Below are 14,382 nucleotides of genomic sequence, written 5' to 3'. Positions count from 1 at the left end.
CCAGAAACACCAAGTCAATATGTCACTTACTTCTAAAAAAGTCCATGAGGTCCTCAGTGACATTTCCATAGGCTGCAAAGACCCTGCTGATGCCAGGGGGACCAGGAGGGCCAGGGGGACCTGCAGGTCCCTGTGCAGTGTAAGACATGAGGTCCTGGAGAATACCTTGGCCTGAGGAATTAAAGATGTCATTTGAAAGGAGCTCTGGGAAAACTGTGGCTGGATGCTGAGGCAAGAAGGTATAAGGTAGAGCTGTAGGCAGCAGGAAGGGTGAGGGAAGTGAACAGCGTGAAACCAGGCACAGGGCCTTAGGAGTTGTGGGCTGGGACAGGGAGGATCAGGACAAGCTGGCATTCCACTCACTCTGTAGGCTCTCTGACACACGGAGCGCCAGCTCATTGTAATCCAGGGAACCAGTGAAGGAGTTGCTGTAGGATCTGCTTGAACTTGCTGATCTCCTGTGTGATTCCTCCTCCGTCAGCAACCCATCAAAAGACCCATCACTGCCCATGGAGGCATCATAAGAGCCATCACTGCCCATTGAGGCACTGTAAGATGACATGCTGCTCATGGAGCTGCCATATGAGCTGCCTGTGCCCAGTGATCCCCCATGGGATCCCTCAGTACCAAAGGACCCTCCATGCAACCGCTCGGAACTCCGTAACCCTTGGTAGGATGAAGACATAGACCCAGCCACCAAGCCACTATCTCCTTTGGGTCCTGGAGGTCCCCGTGGCCCAGGGGGCCCAGGCGGCCCTGAGATGTAGCTTCGAACTTCATCACCTGCAAAATACAAGAGGGGACACTTCAGGGACACGGGGGTACCTGGGCCCTCCAAGCTTAGCAGAGGGCCTGTGCTACCACCTGAATGAAGACTGGAGTGTGAAGTTCTGTCCCGCCAATCATCACAGTAACCCTCATCCAGTGCCATTTCTCAGGCAGCAGGCACGTATGTCACATAGCTTTGATCTCTACAGATGGAATGACACTCTCCTCCTCCACATCTCGCCCACTATTTCGGGTGCCCAATCTTGGAAACATGCTCAATGATTTTGCAGAAGGGTGCACTCCTCTTAGGCCAATTTCAGCACCTCTGCCAAAACAGCCATTCTGTGACCAGACTCACAAAAGTGAGGGGATCCCCATGTTTTTCAAAGGCTGCCCCAGATGACTTGCCAGCATGACAGCTCAGACCAATGCTGTTTCACAGCTGGCTCAGTGCTGCCCTCCAGCCCCTACATCATCCATTGCTCTGTGGGCAGGTATTTGTCAAAGAAAATGCTTTTCCCATGGCAAAACTCCGCAGGTGACCTTACTAGGGACTTGTGGTTCAGCACAGACCAATTGTAACTGCCCAGCACCTGTCCCTTTTGGCTCACAACGTGGACTTTTGCCTTGCAGTCGGACTGAGAGGAGATAAGCCTATGGGGTGCAGTGTGGTCCTACATAGGCCTGGCTGTAGGGATAAGGTGTTGCTGTAGTTCCAATTCAGGGAAGGCTCCTACAGGACTGCCTCAGCTGTGGCAGAGCCAGCAGCCTACACAAGGCAAAGCACTGCTTGGGGTGTGTGCAGGGAGGATGGATGGCATCCCCTTACTCTTCAGGTACTGGATCAGCTCACTCCTGAACTCGTCACTGTGGGTGATGTCAGCATAGGACAGGAGGCCAGTTCCTGAGAAGCCTGGTGGTCCTGGAGGGCCAGGAGGGCCAGGTGGACCCTGGACTCCAGAGAGGGAGGAGTATCCCACACCTTAAGAGAGAGGAAGAATTATTTTCTGACAGTGAGAGGACAAGGAAATCACACATGTCTGGGGATCTTGAAAATTTAAAGGCTTCAACCCCAACTCCCAGCCTTTTCCAGCTGATGTTGATGGGAATTTTTTTTAAAGTAACCTTGTTCTCAGTGGGCAGTCACAGCCCCTGGTAAGCTAAATCTCAGCCTCAGTCCCTCCAGAAACTCCCTGCCAGCTGTGAGAAACACAAGTGCCTTACTTTGTAGGTAAGCAGAGACATCCTCCAGAGAGGTGCCAGATGATCCAGGGATCCCCGGAGGTCCTGGGGGCCCTGCAGGACCAGGGGGCCCGATGAGACCACTGAATTCAGAGTCTGTAAGGCACAAGAGAAGAAAAGGAGTCACCCAAACCACTGCCAGCCCTGATGAACATTCCCTGACAATATTTTTTTTTCCAACTTCCCTATTTTTTTTAAATATACTTTTAAAAAGTGGCATAAGAAATTCCTTTATGGTGCAGAGTCTGGAGAAGACAAAGGGCTCCTCCATCCCCAAGACAGCACCTTGCTGCTGCTGCACTCCACAGGAGCACAGTGATCTCTCTGCAGCCCCTCATGGTCTGTGCAGGTGCCGGCAGAGCCCAGGAGGCCTGCAGTGCTGCTATGGCAGAGGGACCATCAGAGTCTCACAGAGCGTTATTTGGTGTGATGGGCAAAAGGTGAAGTTCTGTGACTAAGACTGTAAAAAAAGATCCTGGGGGTGTGTAGGGACCTATGACAGGGGAGTAAAGAGGTTGGCTTACTTCGCAGGTATGCTGTTAGGTCACTGTAAGATATACCAGGTGAGCCTGGAGGCCCAGGTGGTCCAGGGAGTCCAATGCTCATCCCAGAACCTGCAAAATCAAACAGATCCAAGAGTAGCACATTATCAGAACAGGCTGTTACAGTGTGAGCAGACAGACTCCATGGCTTGTTCACAGGCAATGCAGGAGGGACTCCTGCAGGGTGGGGTGCTCACATCAGTGGATTGTGCTGGGAAGCAGGGCTCAGGCCTTGTTCTAGACTTGGAGTTAAAGCTTGGCTCATTAATCCCAACACAAGGGCACCTGCAGACAGGCAAGCATCAGGCCTCTATTCTTGGCAAAAGCTCTGCACACCTCAGGAACCCCTGACACAGGGCAGCAGGCACCCCAGGACATGCAGCTCAGCTGTGACCCACTGGCTGATGCATGTCCTGCTCTCCCTGTGCCTGCCTATCTGCAAGCAGCTCTGGTGCAAAACTTTGCACCTCTGTGATTTGCTTTAATGAAATGTCCTTGTTGATAAAATTCGGCAGTCCTGCTGGAGCTGTTAGGGTGCTGCTGTTAAACAGCAGTTTCCTGCTTCCAGAGCTAACGAGGAAATTTCCACCATCTCTATAGCAGCCCATTAGAGAGATCTGGTCTCCAAGGGCAAGTGCAGAGAGACTGAGCACGGACCAGGCTGAGCTTTTAAGCAGATAATTGCAGCTACCAGGATTAGGCATTTTAGCACTGCTGTTGGGGGATGCTCCAGACTCTTCTCTATCCGACAACTCTTACATGCCATATCATCCCTTTACAGATGGGAAAATGAAACAGAGAGGGGGAATTTGTTTCAACTAACTGTAAACTTCTAAGAGTTTGTTGCCTGAGCTACCTCAACACAAAGTGGGCATAGATCAACTCTTCCATAGAGAGATATATCTCTATGATATAGAGGTATCAGTGAGAAATATAAAGGCACTTGAAGGTGTTGATGGGACTTCTAAGATGGATAAAATGAAACTATGTTCCTAATCTCAATTTTTAGCAAAGCAAGAACTCATTACTAGAGTCTGTGGATAGTATCTTAGTTACAGGGTATCTTTGTTCTCTTCCAAGTCTCTTGCAATCCCTGTGAGGAGGTCTCTATATGTAGGGATTCACACAGCCAACACTGGAAAAGTTTTCACGGACAGCATGAGCTTTCTGCTCAGCTCCCAAAGGAAGAAATGGAAATGCACACTAATAAAGACCATTACTTGACAAGTAGCTGATAAACCGTCTGGTTAGCTCATCATAATCCAGTGACAGAGACATGCCATCTCCCCCTGGTCCAGGAGGTCCTGGTGGGCCCCGAGGTCCAATTAGATACTGACGAATTTCTTCTCCTGGAAATGAAAAATGCATCTTTTAAGGCTGCCCAGCAGCTGCAAAGACACCAGGTGTGAGGAGTTCCCAGCCTGTAAGCTGTCTCCCCACTACTAGGGAGACCATGAAAACCTACAGATGCAAAGCTCCTTTCCCCACTGTCCTCCTTTTCTGAGGGTGAACTGCCCTGTGTATGCTGTCAGAAACATTTGTGACAGGGCTGGGAACCTCCTACAACCCAGGGTTTGAGGAAGATGAGAATTTGGATTGCTTAAAGGGACCTCCTTGTGCTGTTTCTTCAAGACACTCTGGACTTTTTAGGTAAAAGGAATAAAAAGTAGCTCAGCTGGGAAAGACCATGCTGAGCTCTGTGGCATTTCAGCAGCCATTTGTCTGTTTGGAACATGGAATCTGATTGACTCCCTGCTGGATCACATCGGAGTGCAGTGTTGGCCAGCATCAGCAATACCTTCAGGCACAGCAAAATGACATTCTGGTGATTTATCTATCATCCCACAGTAACAGTGTGTGTAAAAAAGAATACAGAGCTGGGTATCCTCCTCACCTTAAGAACAAAGACATAGCAAGGATCTGGGGTGGGCAAGGAGGAGTGTGGGGAACCCTAAGAGACTGGAGGAGCCGGAAAGTAGAAGCACAAGGTTTAGTGGGAGACTGGGGGAAATTGTGGGGAATTCCTGAAAAGGAGAGACAGAGGCAATTGCCACCTAAAGGCCCAAGGAGAGAACGGGAGGAGAGTGGGAAACTGCAGAGTTACCACAGTGGGTACAAAAAGCAAACAGGTAACAAAGTATGGAAAGCATGCAAACTCTCCAGTACAAGAAACATAAATCTGTCTCCAAAGGACTTGGAAGGAGACATTGCAGGTCACTCAGCAGCACCTATGGCAGGCCTTTGCTCTCCGAAGCAGCTGCTGGTATCTCTGGTTGGAGATATGAGACTGAAAGGGAGGGAAGGGCAGATCTCCAGGCTGCTGGAATGCTTTATCCCCAACCCCCATGTTTCCCTTGAGGTCACTTACTCTGCAGCATGTCTAGAAGTTTTTGGTACAAAATGGATGTAGTTGATACTGAACTGGCAAATGACTGATAGTGATCTGAAGAGCCTGTGGGAATGAAAAGGTTTTACATCAGGCAGGATGAGACCGAAGGTGAAGAGGGGTCAGGCAGGGACAATGGAAAGCTGAATTTATCCAGTTTAACTGGTGGAATGGGCTTCCCGTGCCCCCAGCCATGAATCAGTTGCCGTCTCACACATCCTGGTCGTCTCCACAGCTGTGTGGTCTGTGCTCTTCTGACTGAGATTCCAGGCTACTTCCAAAAGCTCCGAGAATTTAATCTGCTTTAGGAGGACCCCAAGCATACAAAACAGCCCCAGAATATTTGAAAACACATATACCAAATAGAACCACCTCTGTTTTGGTTGTGGGGGTATTACAGAGTCTAACAGCTAATGTTTAACGTGAGGCTCTTTAAAGAGCAGCAATTGTTAGTTAATCTAACCTTTAAAATGGGACAAGGCTCAGAGGCCACCTCAGCTGTGTGGAGCCCTGGGCCAAGACTGCAGAAGATGCATAACTGGGTTGGGGTGCTGCTATTTAAAGTCTTATTTCTCTTCTTGTTCTCACCTCCTAGGTGCTGCACAAGCTCAGCCGAGAGCACGACTCAGTACAGAGTTTACCAACATGATGCTTACTTGTCATATAGTTCATAACACGGGTAGCCAGCTCCACATAATCCAAGTTCATCCCATCTGCAGTGGTGATGATGCCAGGTGGGCCTGGAGGGCCAGGCGGGCCTTGGGCACCAGTCAAATAATGTCTTACACTGCCACCTAGGTAGGAAGCCCAAGATATGCCCACATCACTAGGGGGAAGATAAAGGCCATATGCACAATTACTGGACCCTGTTCCCCTGGCAAAAAGCAGGCCAACAGAAGGACAGTTCTGCAGAGGCCACAGTGGCCAACAGCACATGACAGTATTCAACAAAAATAAGGTCAAAAGCAGCAGGGCTGCTGCTTCTAAAGGGACAGTGACAAGGGGCTCAGGCAACAAAAGAGAGATAGGCATGCATCTGCTGACCCATGGCAAAATCTCGTTATACTCACTCTTCAGGTAGTCAGTGACATACTGCTGAATCTCTTGAGATGAACTTCCACCTGGGCCAGGAGGACCAGGTGGCCCAGGAGGTCCTGGGGGTCCCTGAATTTGTCTGGATCCACCTACAGAAAGCATCGTAAGGAGAAGGAGTGTTTTTGGTGTGGTTGCATTAGACCAAGTGACACTAAGGTGTGCTTGCATTAAGTCCTTCCCACAGGTCTGGAAAGAGCTTTGGGAATGCACTATGGAAGGGCTCCCCCTCCACCTCTAAACACAGTCTGAGCATGGACTATTAGGCAGTATAATCTCTTCAATCAATTCAGCATCTTATAATTCAGCTTATGCAGCTCTGCAGGGCTGAGTCCAGAGACCTCCCTGACTTTGTATGACAGACCTGGTCAGTTTGTGCACCAGAGTACAACACTGTGCAGAAATATAGATGGGGATCCATAAAGCACTCAAGGTCCTTAGGCTAACCTCACTGCTCTGCTGCTCCCAATCCCAGACAGCCTGGGCAGCACCAGCTCAAGAACCTCCTCACTTGTCTCCATTGCAAGATACAGGTGGGCCCTGTGTGACTCCTGTCACCATAGTGTTGAGTGACACCTCATGCTCTTTAAGGTGTCTGTCTTCCCAGCACCCTGAGGTAGTATTCCTAGGACATGATGTGGAGAAGCAGAGGGCTTGTTCCCATGGAGGGACACTTAAGTTAACCTATATGCACTTTTTGTGAAACTGCTTTAATGCCATGCATACAGAGATGCTCTTACTCAGAATGAATGCAGCTTAATTCACATGAATCCCCCTGAGGGTAAGTAAAACTGAGCAAAGGGCACTTTTGTCCTGATCAGAAATTTTTCCACTTCTGGATTCAATGCAGCTTCCCTAATCCCTTGTGGACCATGGTTAGCCAACCTGGGATCCCTTTCTTCGATGTCCCATGAGGACAAACTCTAGCTCAAAGGATTCCCAGTAAGCTGGAAACAGAAAACTTGCAATTCTTAAATTGTCTAATTTAAGGCAGGCGGCTGTACAAAAAGAGGTTTTGAACACAAATCCCATCAGCATTAGGTTGGCACCTACACTTGTAAAACCCAAAGGAGCTTTTTCAAAGTTTCCATCAGGATGTCAGCATTTCTTGATAATATCAGAGGAACAATGGTCTGGCCTCTTACCTCGAGATGCTCCTGGGATGCCAGGAGCGCCTGGGACACCTGCATCACCTGGAAACCAGAGTGAGGGAGATGATAGACAGACAACTGTAGTGGATGTCACTGCATGTTGCATATTTGGTCGTGTAAAACAGTTGAGCTACATGTTGTCAGAGAAGCAACTACCCAGCTCTTGTAATGACTATCTTGAATTAGCAGCTTGTTGGGGAAGAGCAGAAGGAAGAGGTCACAGCAGCTTTTCTGAGCCTTCTGTGACCTGCCCAGGTGCCTTGTGCTCAAAGCAATTCTATTGCCATGGTCCTGCTCTGCCTGAAAAGGCAGGGGTGTGTGCAGCTGTACTTCCCAAAGGACCAGGCTGCTCCATCCTTTAGTCTCAACTACTCTTGGCTGTGTGAGGCGACGAGCAAAGAAAGAAAGATTTTTAACTTCACCTTTGGGTCCAGGTGGGCCTGGTGGGCCTGGAACTCCTGGAGGTCCCTGCATGGTGACTCTGTCACCTGCCAATTGCAGAAAGAGAGTCAGGGATTCAGAGGAATAAAGTGTGTGGACAAAATCCTGGCTCCACTAATACTAAGCTAGAATCAACAGGGCAGGATTTTGCCCCCTGATTTCAGCCTAGGGACAATGAATTCAAAGGGTGAAAGGGGACACAGACTGACCATGAGAGGAAAATGCTGAAAGGCCAGGTTCACCTGGTTCTCCTGCATGGGACACAGAAATGGAGGAGCAGTCATATACACAGGAAAGATACCCCAAACCCCACTGATAGGTCCCGGGAGCCTGCTTACCCATGAATCCTCGTGGACCTTGTTCGCCTGTGAACAGGAAAGCAGAAGAACAATGTTAGCATTTGCTTTGTTCTGATCTCCAACATCCCGGCCCACACTGCAGAGTATTATCATGGCCTTCAATTTGCAGGGCAGAAATGGGTAAAATGAGTAGGTCCCATGTTTTCCTGCCAGCTGAGAGCTGAGCTACACTTCACAGGGCCATCTCCGTGCACTGAGTTAGCCAAGTCCATGCTGCATTTTGCAAAAAGATTGTTTCCCTTAATGGCAAATCTGAAGCTCTGAATGCTCCTGAATCTAATGGGCTTGCAAAATTGGGATCTGAATACGATTGCCTTGACACCAGTACTGGAGACTAATAAATTTCTCTGACAAAGGACTGACTTGTTTTTTATGGCAGCAGACAGGAGTCCTATTTAGTGACCACTGTGCTAGCTTTCTCACAGCCACAGAAAGGCAGGACACTTTCTGCTTCCAAGTCCTTCCTTCATTCTTTTCAGTCTGAGGTGCTGAGCTCCGTCTAGTATCTCGGTGAGGCAGCAGGATATACCCACCTTGGTCTCCCTTTGGACCTGGTGGGCCTGGTGGACCTGGTGGGCCTGTGACGAATGTTTCTGAAATTAAAACAAAAAGGTTTCTTCATGACATCCAACAGAACATGACACAAGTTTCCTCTGGCTCCACCTGGTCCTAGTCAAGGATGTGCTCTCTGGAACCCCAAAAGTCAGGACATTCCCAGGGCACAGGCGAGGGAATGAGTGGGAAGAACCTACCCGAGGTGGACACGGAAGGTCCTGGTCTCCCTGGTGGGCCTGGAGGTCCTGGCAATCCCTCTCCTAGGACACAAAAAGGCTTCAGGAAGCATAAGCCTTAGCAATGTAGGTAAATGCATGTCAGAGCTGCTACATCCCCAGCGACGGCCATAGCTCAAATATTTCCAAGTGTAGGCTAGTATCGTTGTTTTCTCCACACACATCTATCCCTCTTAGTTATTTTTCATTTGCCGCCACAGCAGACATAGGACAGAGAAACTCCCTTTGTGGTCCAGAGTGCCTGTCCCAGCTGGCCTTTTCACTACATTGAAAGGGAAGGTTCATTTCATCACACAGCCGACCTGTTCCCCTTTGCTACCGAACAGAGAGCACAGAATGAGATTATGCATGAGGTTATGCTCCTGTCTCATGTCCTCCTGCACCTCCCCTCTCTTCTGGCTCTGAAAAGGAAATCTGTGCTACAGGAAGTGGAGTGGGGATATGTTCCTCATAATAAGAACTGCTCCATCTGTCCCCAGCTGGAAGTTAAGGCTGAACAAGTAAGAAGTAAACATAGAACTGATTACAGTTACTTTCTTTGGTGGCTTGAGAACATTGAGTGTCTTCTCCAAAAGCATGGCTTTTATAAATTGCTACTCTGGCTAGCAAACCTCTGCCAAAGCAAATGTCCTCTCTCAGGCAGTGTCTTGCTGCTGTGAAACTATATTGCAGTGAAATTATGTTAGTAGGAAACCAGTATGTGAAATTCTGCTTCCAGTAAAGTCAGCCCTACTGACTTCTACCAGGCCCAGGATTGCATCTGGGATAACACAAGGCACAGGATAGAGGCACTGGAAAAACCTCCCACTTTCCAGGTTTGTTTCAGAGAAACAAGCTCTTACCTGGGCGGCCACGTGGTCCAGGAGGTCCCTGCACAGATTCACCTGATGACAAAAGAAACAGGGGTATTTTAGAGTATTTACTCAGCAAACTGCATGGCCCAGAAACACGCCATGTGTGTTAGCGTCCCCCTGCTTATGTACGAGCTCTACTATATTACATACCTGGTGGTCCAGGGGGACCTGGTGGTCCTGCTCGCCCTTGTAAATCTGCCAGCACTATGCAAATGAAACACACACAAAAAAGGGGAAGTTGTTGCTATAGAGCTACTGCTGCTATCAAAACACTGTTGTTATGTTGCTGTTTGAAGCTCTTAAAGTCAAAGGTGGACTAAGACAGGACCTGAGTGACCTAAGCCAAGGTTGAGGCAGAGAGGGGACAGGAGAGATGTGTTTGGTTGTCACCCAGGTTAGGATATGAAGCAAAATACAGTGCTGGGCAGGGTGAAAGCATATCATAAACAGGGAGGAGGTGTCTCCTTCAGAGAGTAATGGTTCCTTCAGAGTAATGGTTGCTGAGGAAAGAGCAAATGACTCAAAGGCTAGAGAAGGAGGGAAAGAACTTTCAAGGAGAGGAAAGCTTCTTTCTAAGAGGGGCAAGTTTTGGGAGGAGAACATTATACGGCCAATATTTAACAAGTAGCTGCACTGTGTTATGTTGATTGGAGATGTATCCTCACCTCCAAGCTAAGGCACAAACTCAAAGTTCAGTGATGCTGAGATCCAAGACTCCTGAATGGGGGATGGGACAGTACTGAAGCATGATCTGGATCTACATGTTCCCATTCAGATGGTGACCAGGCAAGGACCATTTATGATTTTATGCCCTCCTCTACCTTGCCCCTCCTGCACACTTGCAGAGGTCCCAGGCCCTAGGAATACTGACTGTAAGTGCACTACACATCTGGTATTGCACAGACTGGGATGCTGCTAAACTATTCTGTTCTGCTCCACTTATTTTCATCTTAAACAGCATTTGTTGCCCTGTGAATTTGTCCTGTAATTCACAGAGAGATTTCAATTTCTGTCGCTCAGATCAACATGCCTTTTCAAACTGGGTCTCCTCTTACAGATGGCTCTGAGTTCATATTACATAGGGAACTGCCCTGTGCAAACACAGTGGCTAAAAAGGCCAAGCTGAAACCTCACAGCTCTGTGACCACCTCTGCTATTAGGGATTGTTCACTTAGCTTTCCTCTCTGTGACATGGGCCTGATGCCATCTACCTCCTTTTGAAAGCACTTTGCGATGCACAGATGAGAAAGAGAGCAGAAATGGTAGCCGGTATTGCTGTCCCAGCACTGAACAGACACACACATGCTTGCCCTGCCTCACATTGAGGGGAAAGAGGTAGAGGCATCTCCTGTTAGCTGCAAGCAGGCCTTGAGGCCTCTGGGACCTCTCCAAGCAAAGGAGTAGAAAGACAGGCCAACTTACTTTGAGATGCTAATGATGAGACTTCTGTTTTGATAGTTTCTACCACAGCTTCACCCGGGGATCCTTTCTCACCCCGTGGACCTTTTTCAGGACAAAAAAAGAGAAAGTGAATTATGTAACTGAGAGAGGGTGACATTTTGTACCCAATCCTCACCTCCCTGACAACAGGTTCACACTTCGCTTGTGTGAACTGAGAGCATGAACTCAGTCCTGGCTCTGAGGGAGACTGCATTCAAACATGGAAATTACTGCACAATTTGCTCTAACAGGATCATAGAAAACCAGCTAAGAAAGGTTCTTAAGAGTCATCTCTGTTCAGGCCCTTCCAAACAGATGTCTGTCCAACTGGCAATGGTTTCACAGTGACATTATTCCCAGCTTGGCTCTAGTTTGTTCTCCCACTTTTCAAAATGGCAGGAGGTATCCAGCTGGGCTATATCCTCTACCACAGAAAGGCAACTACACTTGAGAAGTGCCTTAGGAATACCAGCCTCCGGAAGAAATAACATAAGAAAAAAAAAAGACATTTGCAGCATCCATATCATGCTGGCTATTACCACCCTCATTCCTTCCCTGGGAAAAAAAAAAAAAAGAATAGAAATTCTATACAAGATTAATTAAGCCAAATAATGCAGCAAAATGAACTGAAAGGAAGAAATATGCAAACACAATGGAAAGAGTTTGTGCCAAGGGCTGACAGAATTAGAAACAAAGGAAAACTAATGAATCCAGTTCTCTTAAGAAACAGAATCAAAGCTGATGGAGAATAGTACCTTGCTGTCCAGGGAGACCAGCTGGTCCAACAGGACCTGGTTTCAAAGGAAAAAAACACATTGCATTAGATTTTCCTGGTTGTATTTTATAGTACCAGGAAAGAATCAATAGACCTTTTATAAGAACTAAGACTATCAAATAATGTATTTGTCTGCACAAGTACATGGAATCGCTATGGAGTTTGAATTCATCAATGTGCCATGTATTACTTGAAGCTCTGAAGAAGAGGCTTATTTTCCATCATGTGGCAATTAAAGTGCTTGGTGCCTCTTAGACTTAGAATCAACCAGAATGTCACTGACCACAACAGAAATGCAATAGGCCTAACCCTTCTCTCACATTCCCTGCTGCAAACTGAGGCTAGCTCTACCAAACCAGCTCCAAATACAGCTGGCAGAAGCACAGAAGCACCATGGGAACCAGGGCTCAGGAACTCTGCTGTCTGACACCAGCATGCTGGAGGGCAGCATGTGACTTGGGACAGAGAAGTCTGAGGACCAAGCTCATGCACAGCCAGAGTCTGTGTGTGTGTGTGTATTTATGTGAAAGATTTGTAGATGCTCATGTGGGATTTCTGCTGTCTTGAGTTCAAAGCTAAGACTGGAAAACAAGCACTTCCTGATTTCAGTAACAGTGCCAGGAAAGGGATTAGACACCAGCCTGCTTTCCTGAGAGGCAAAAGAGCTTGATTCTACTCACTGGATTTGACCTATCACTACTTTGCACTCATCAGATCAAAGGACAACAACAGTGTTCCCAGTTCCTTCATCTTCTCAGCCCTCCCTTCTGTCCTTCCCCCTGTGATTGTATCCCATTTCTCCCTTGAGGCTGCTGCCTTCCTAACTCAGCCTGAGATCTTGGTTTTTCTGCAGGGAAGGGTGAGGACCATGAATCCTGACTGAGCAATCTTGCCTCCCAGACAGGGCAGCCTGGCAGAGACAATAAACACCGCACATTAAGAACTGGATGCACAGCAATGTAAGCTGCCTGCAAAAAACACAGCAGAGGAGCAGCTTCCTCACCTGGAACACCTGGGGGTCCAGTGGGGCCGGCTGGGCCTGGGGGACCTGGTGGGCCTGGCAGAGCAATAGCTGACGAACCCTCTGAAACACAAACACACTTGCACATATACACATATATACACACATCCAGCGAAAGCATAACAAATCTATCATTAAAGAATCACACATCTATAGCATATGTATTCTCCCAACACAGGGAGCCCCAGTACAGGTCTGACACACAGTCGAGATGAATTTAGGACACATAACAAAAACCAGAGAAAATTCTCCAAAAGCAGAAGTGTTAGAACTCTCACAGCACCACATACCAGCACTTATGACTTTTCCTGGAGCTCCAGGTTCTCCTAAGAAAACAGAGAGATGAAGATTAACTTCTTTTTTGGGGAAGATTTGTCACTAGCTCAATGACATTGTCTTATTAAACACGTGATTTCTGTTCTTTTTGCCCTCGATCTCTCGTCTGAGAAGTTATAGCACTGGAAGGTCATGGGGGAAGCAACAGAGCTTAGCTAATCCATAGATATCCTCTGATCAGCTTTCCAAGCACTACATCTGCTAGAATAGGCAACAGGCCTTGATTTATCTGAGTCACTACACATCCTACTTATATGCTCAGGGCAGAACCAGGTTTGCTAAGGTTTTCTTAGTGGAGAACCATCATGCTGAGTGCCTCAGCAGATGCCCTGCCTTTCGCGTACGCTCATGGAAGCTTTGGCTACCGTTTCTCAAACCTTCCCTTCCTAAAGCCACTAGATGCCACTGTTGATTCAGGGACTGGTCAGCAGAGCAGCAAATCCTCCCTAAAATGAAGTGCTTGCAGAGAAAATGAGTATTGGGGAAGAAACAAAACTCACCTTTAGCCCCTGGTCGGCCTGGGTTGCCTGGAAGTCCTGATATGAGATAGATGAACAATTTAAAATGGTTAGTGCAAATATTGTTTGCTCTATTTTTTCCAGGTACCTCAGCTGAGTTTCACTTGTGGGCTTATAGAAGGAGCGACCTGGCTTTCAGCATTTATAAGCAGGTCCCTAACAGCAAATGGAGGAATTCACAGTGCACTGAGAATGGTAGTGTCCCTGGGCATAGGTAAGGGCTTCCCTTCTCCCACTGCTCCTTGGATGATGGCACTGCTCCCTAGATTTACATGTAGTTTCTTCCAGGTGCTGCTCCCTGTCCTGAGGCTCCTGGATAAACTCCCTGGTGACTTGCCCCCAAACCACCTCTGTTTTCAGATGTCACATTCTCTGTTTCCACTTCTATTGCTACATCCTCTCCCCTCTGTTTCTGTGCTGATTAGAAGGACTTTTCAGTGATGCATAGGGAACTGAAACACATTATTTGTTGTAAACTATGTTTTGGGGAGAGGCAAATTTTCAACGCTCCAAGGCCCTGCATTCCTCAAAAATTACACACCAACCACAAAACCTGTCTCAAAAACCAGAGGAGATGCAGAAGCCTTGGGAAATCACTTTGGAAGCCCCAGGCAGCACAGAGGGAAAATACAAGGTTTTTTTGAGCCCGTATCAAAGTGTGTCATT

At 47.8% G+C, this 14,382-nt stretch overlaps 1 protein-coding gene across 1 annotated transcript in view; it reads right to left on the bottom strand.

The window, feature by feature from the left end:
- The window catches only part of COL17A1 (collagen, type XVII, alpha 1), a 36,230-nt gene that overhangs the window by 1,168 nt on the left and 20,680 nt on the right, over positions 1-14,382 (bottom strand). The window contains exons 31-52 of the mRNA XM_010285576.1: positions 13,699-13,734; positions 13,153-13,188; positions 12,845-12,925; positions 11,822-11,857; positions 11,049-11,129; positions 9,777-9,830; positions 9,615-9,656; positions 8,734-8,793; positions 8,515-8,574; positions 7,961-7,987; positions 7,832-7,873; positions 7,604-7,669; positions 7,176-7,223; positions 6,009-6,122; positions 5,595-5,732; positions 4,921-5,004; positions 3,773-3,901; positions 2,535-2,624; positions 1,993-2,106; positions 1,598-1,750; positions 364-783; positions 31-171 (exon numbers count right to left, since the gene is read on the bottom strand). Of these exons, the coding sequence (XP_010283878.1) occupies positions 31-171; positions 364-783; positions 1,598-1,750; positions 1,993-2,106; positions 2,535-2,624; positions 3,773-3,901; positions 4,921-5,004; positions 5,595-5,732; positions 6,009-6,122; positions 7,176-7,223; positions 7,604-7,669; positions 7,832-7,873; positions 7,961-7,987; positions 8,515-8,574; positions 8,734-8,793; positions 9,615-9,656; positions 9,777-9,830; positions 11,049-11,129; positions 11,822-11,857; positions 12,845-12,925; positions 13,153-13,188; positions 13,699-13,734 (2,052 nt within the window). The remainder of the gene's footprint in view (positions 1-30; positions 172-363; positions 784-1,597; positions 1,751-1,992; positions 2,107-2,534; positions 2,625-3,772; positions 3,902-4,920; positions 5,005-5,594; positions 5,733-6,008; positions 6,123-7,175; positions 7,224-7,603; positions 7,670-7,831; positions 7,874-7,960; positions 7,988-8,514; positions 8,575-8,733; positions 8,794-9,614; positions 9,657-9,776; positions 9,831-11,048; positions 11,130-11,821; positions 11,858-12,844; positions 12,926-13,152; positions 13,189-13,698; positions 13,735-14,382) is intronic.

Source organism: Phaethon lepturus, unplaced genomic scaffold (assembly GCF_000687285.1).
Source record: "Phaethon lepturus isolate BGI_N335 unplaced genomic scaffold, ASM68728v1 scaffold21624, whole genome shotgun sequence".
Taxonomy (NCBI): Eukaryota; Metazoa; Chordata; class Aves; order Phaethontiformes; family Phaethontidae; genus Phaethon; species Phaethon lepturus.
This window is presented reverse-complemented; position numbering and strand designations above follow the sequence as displayed.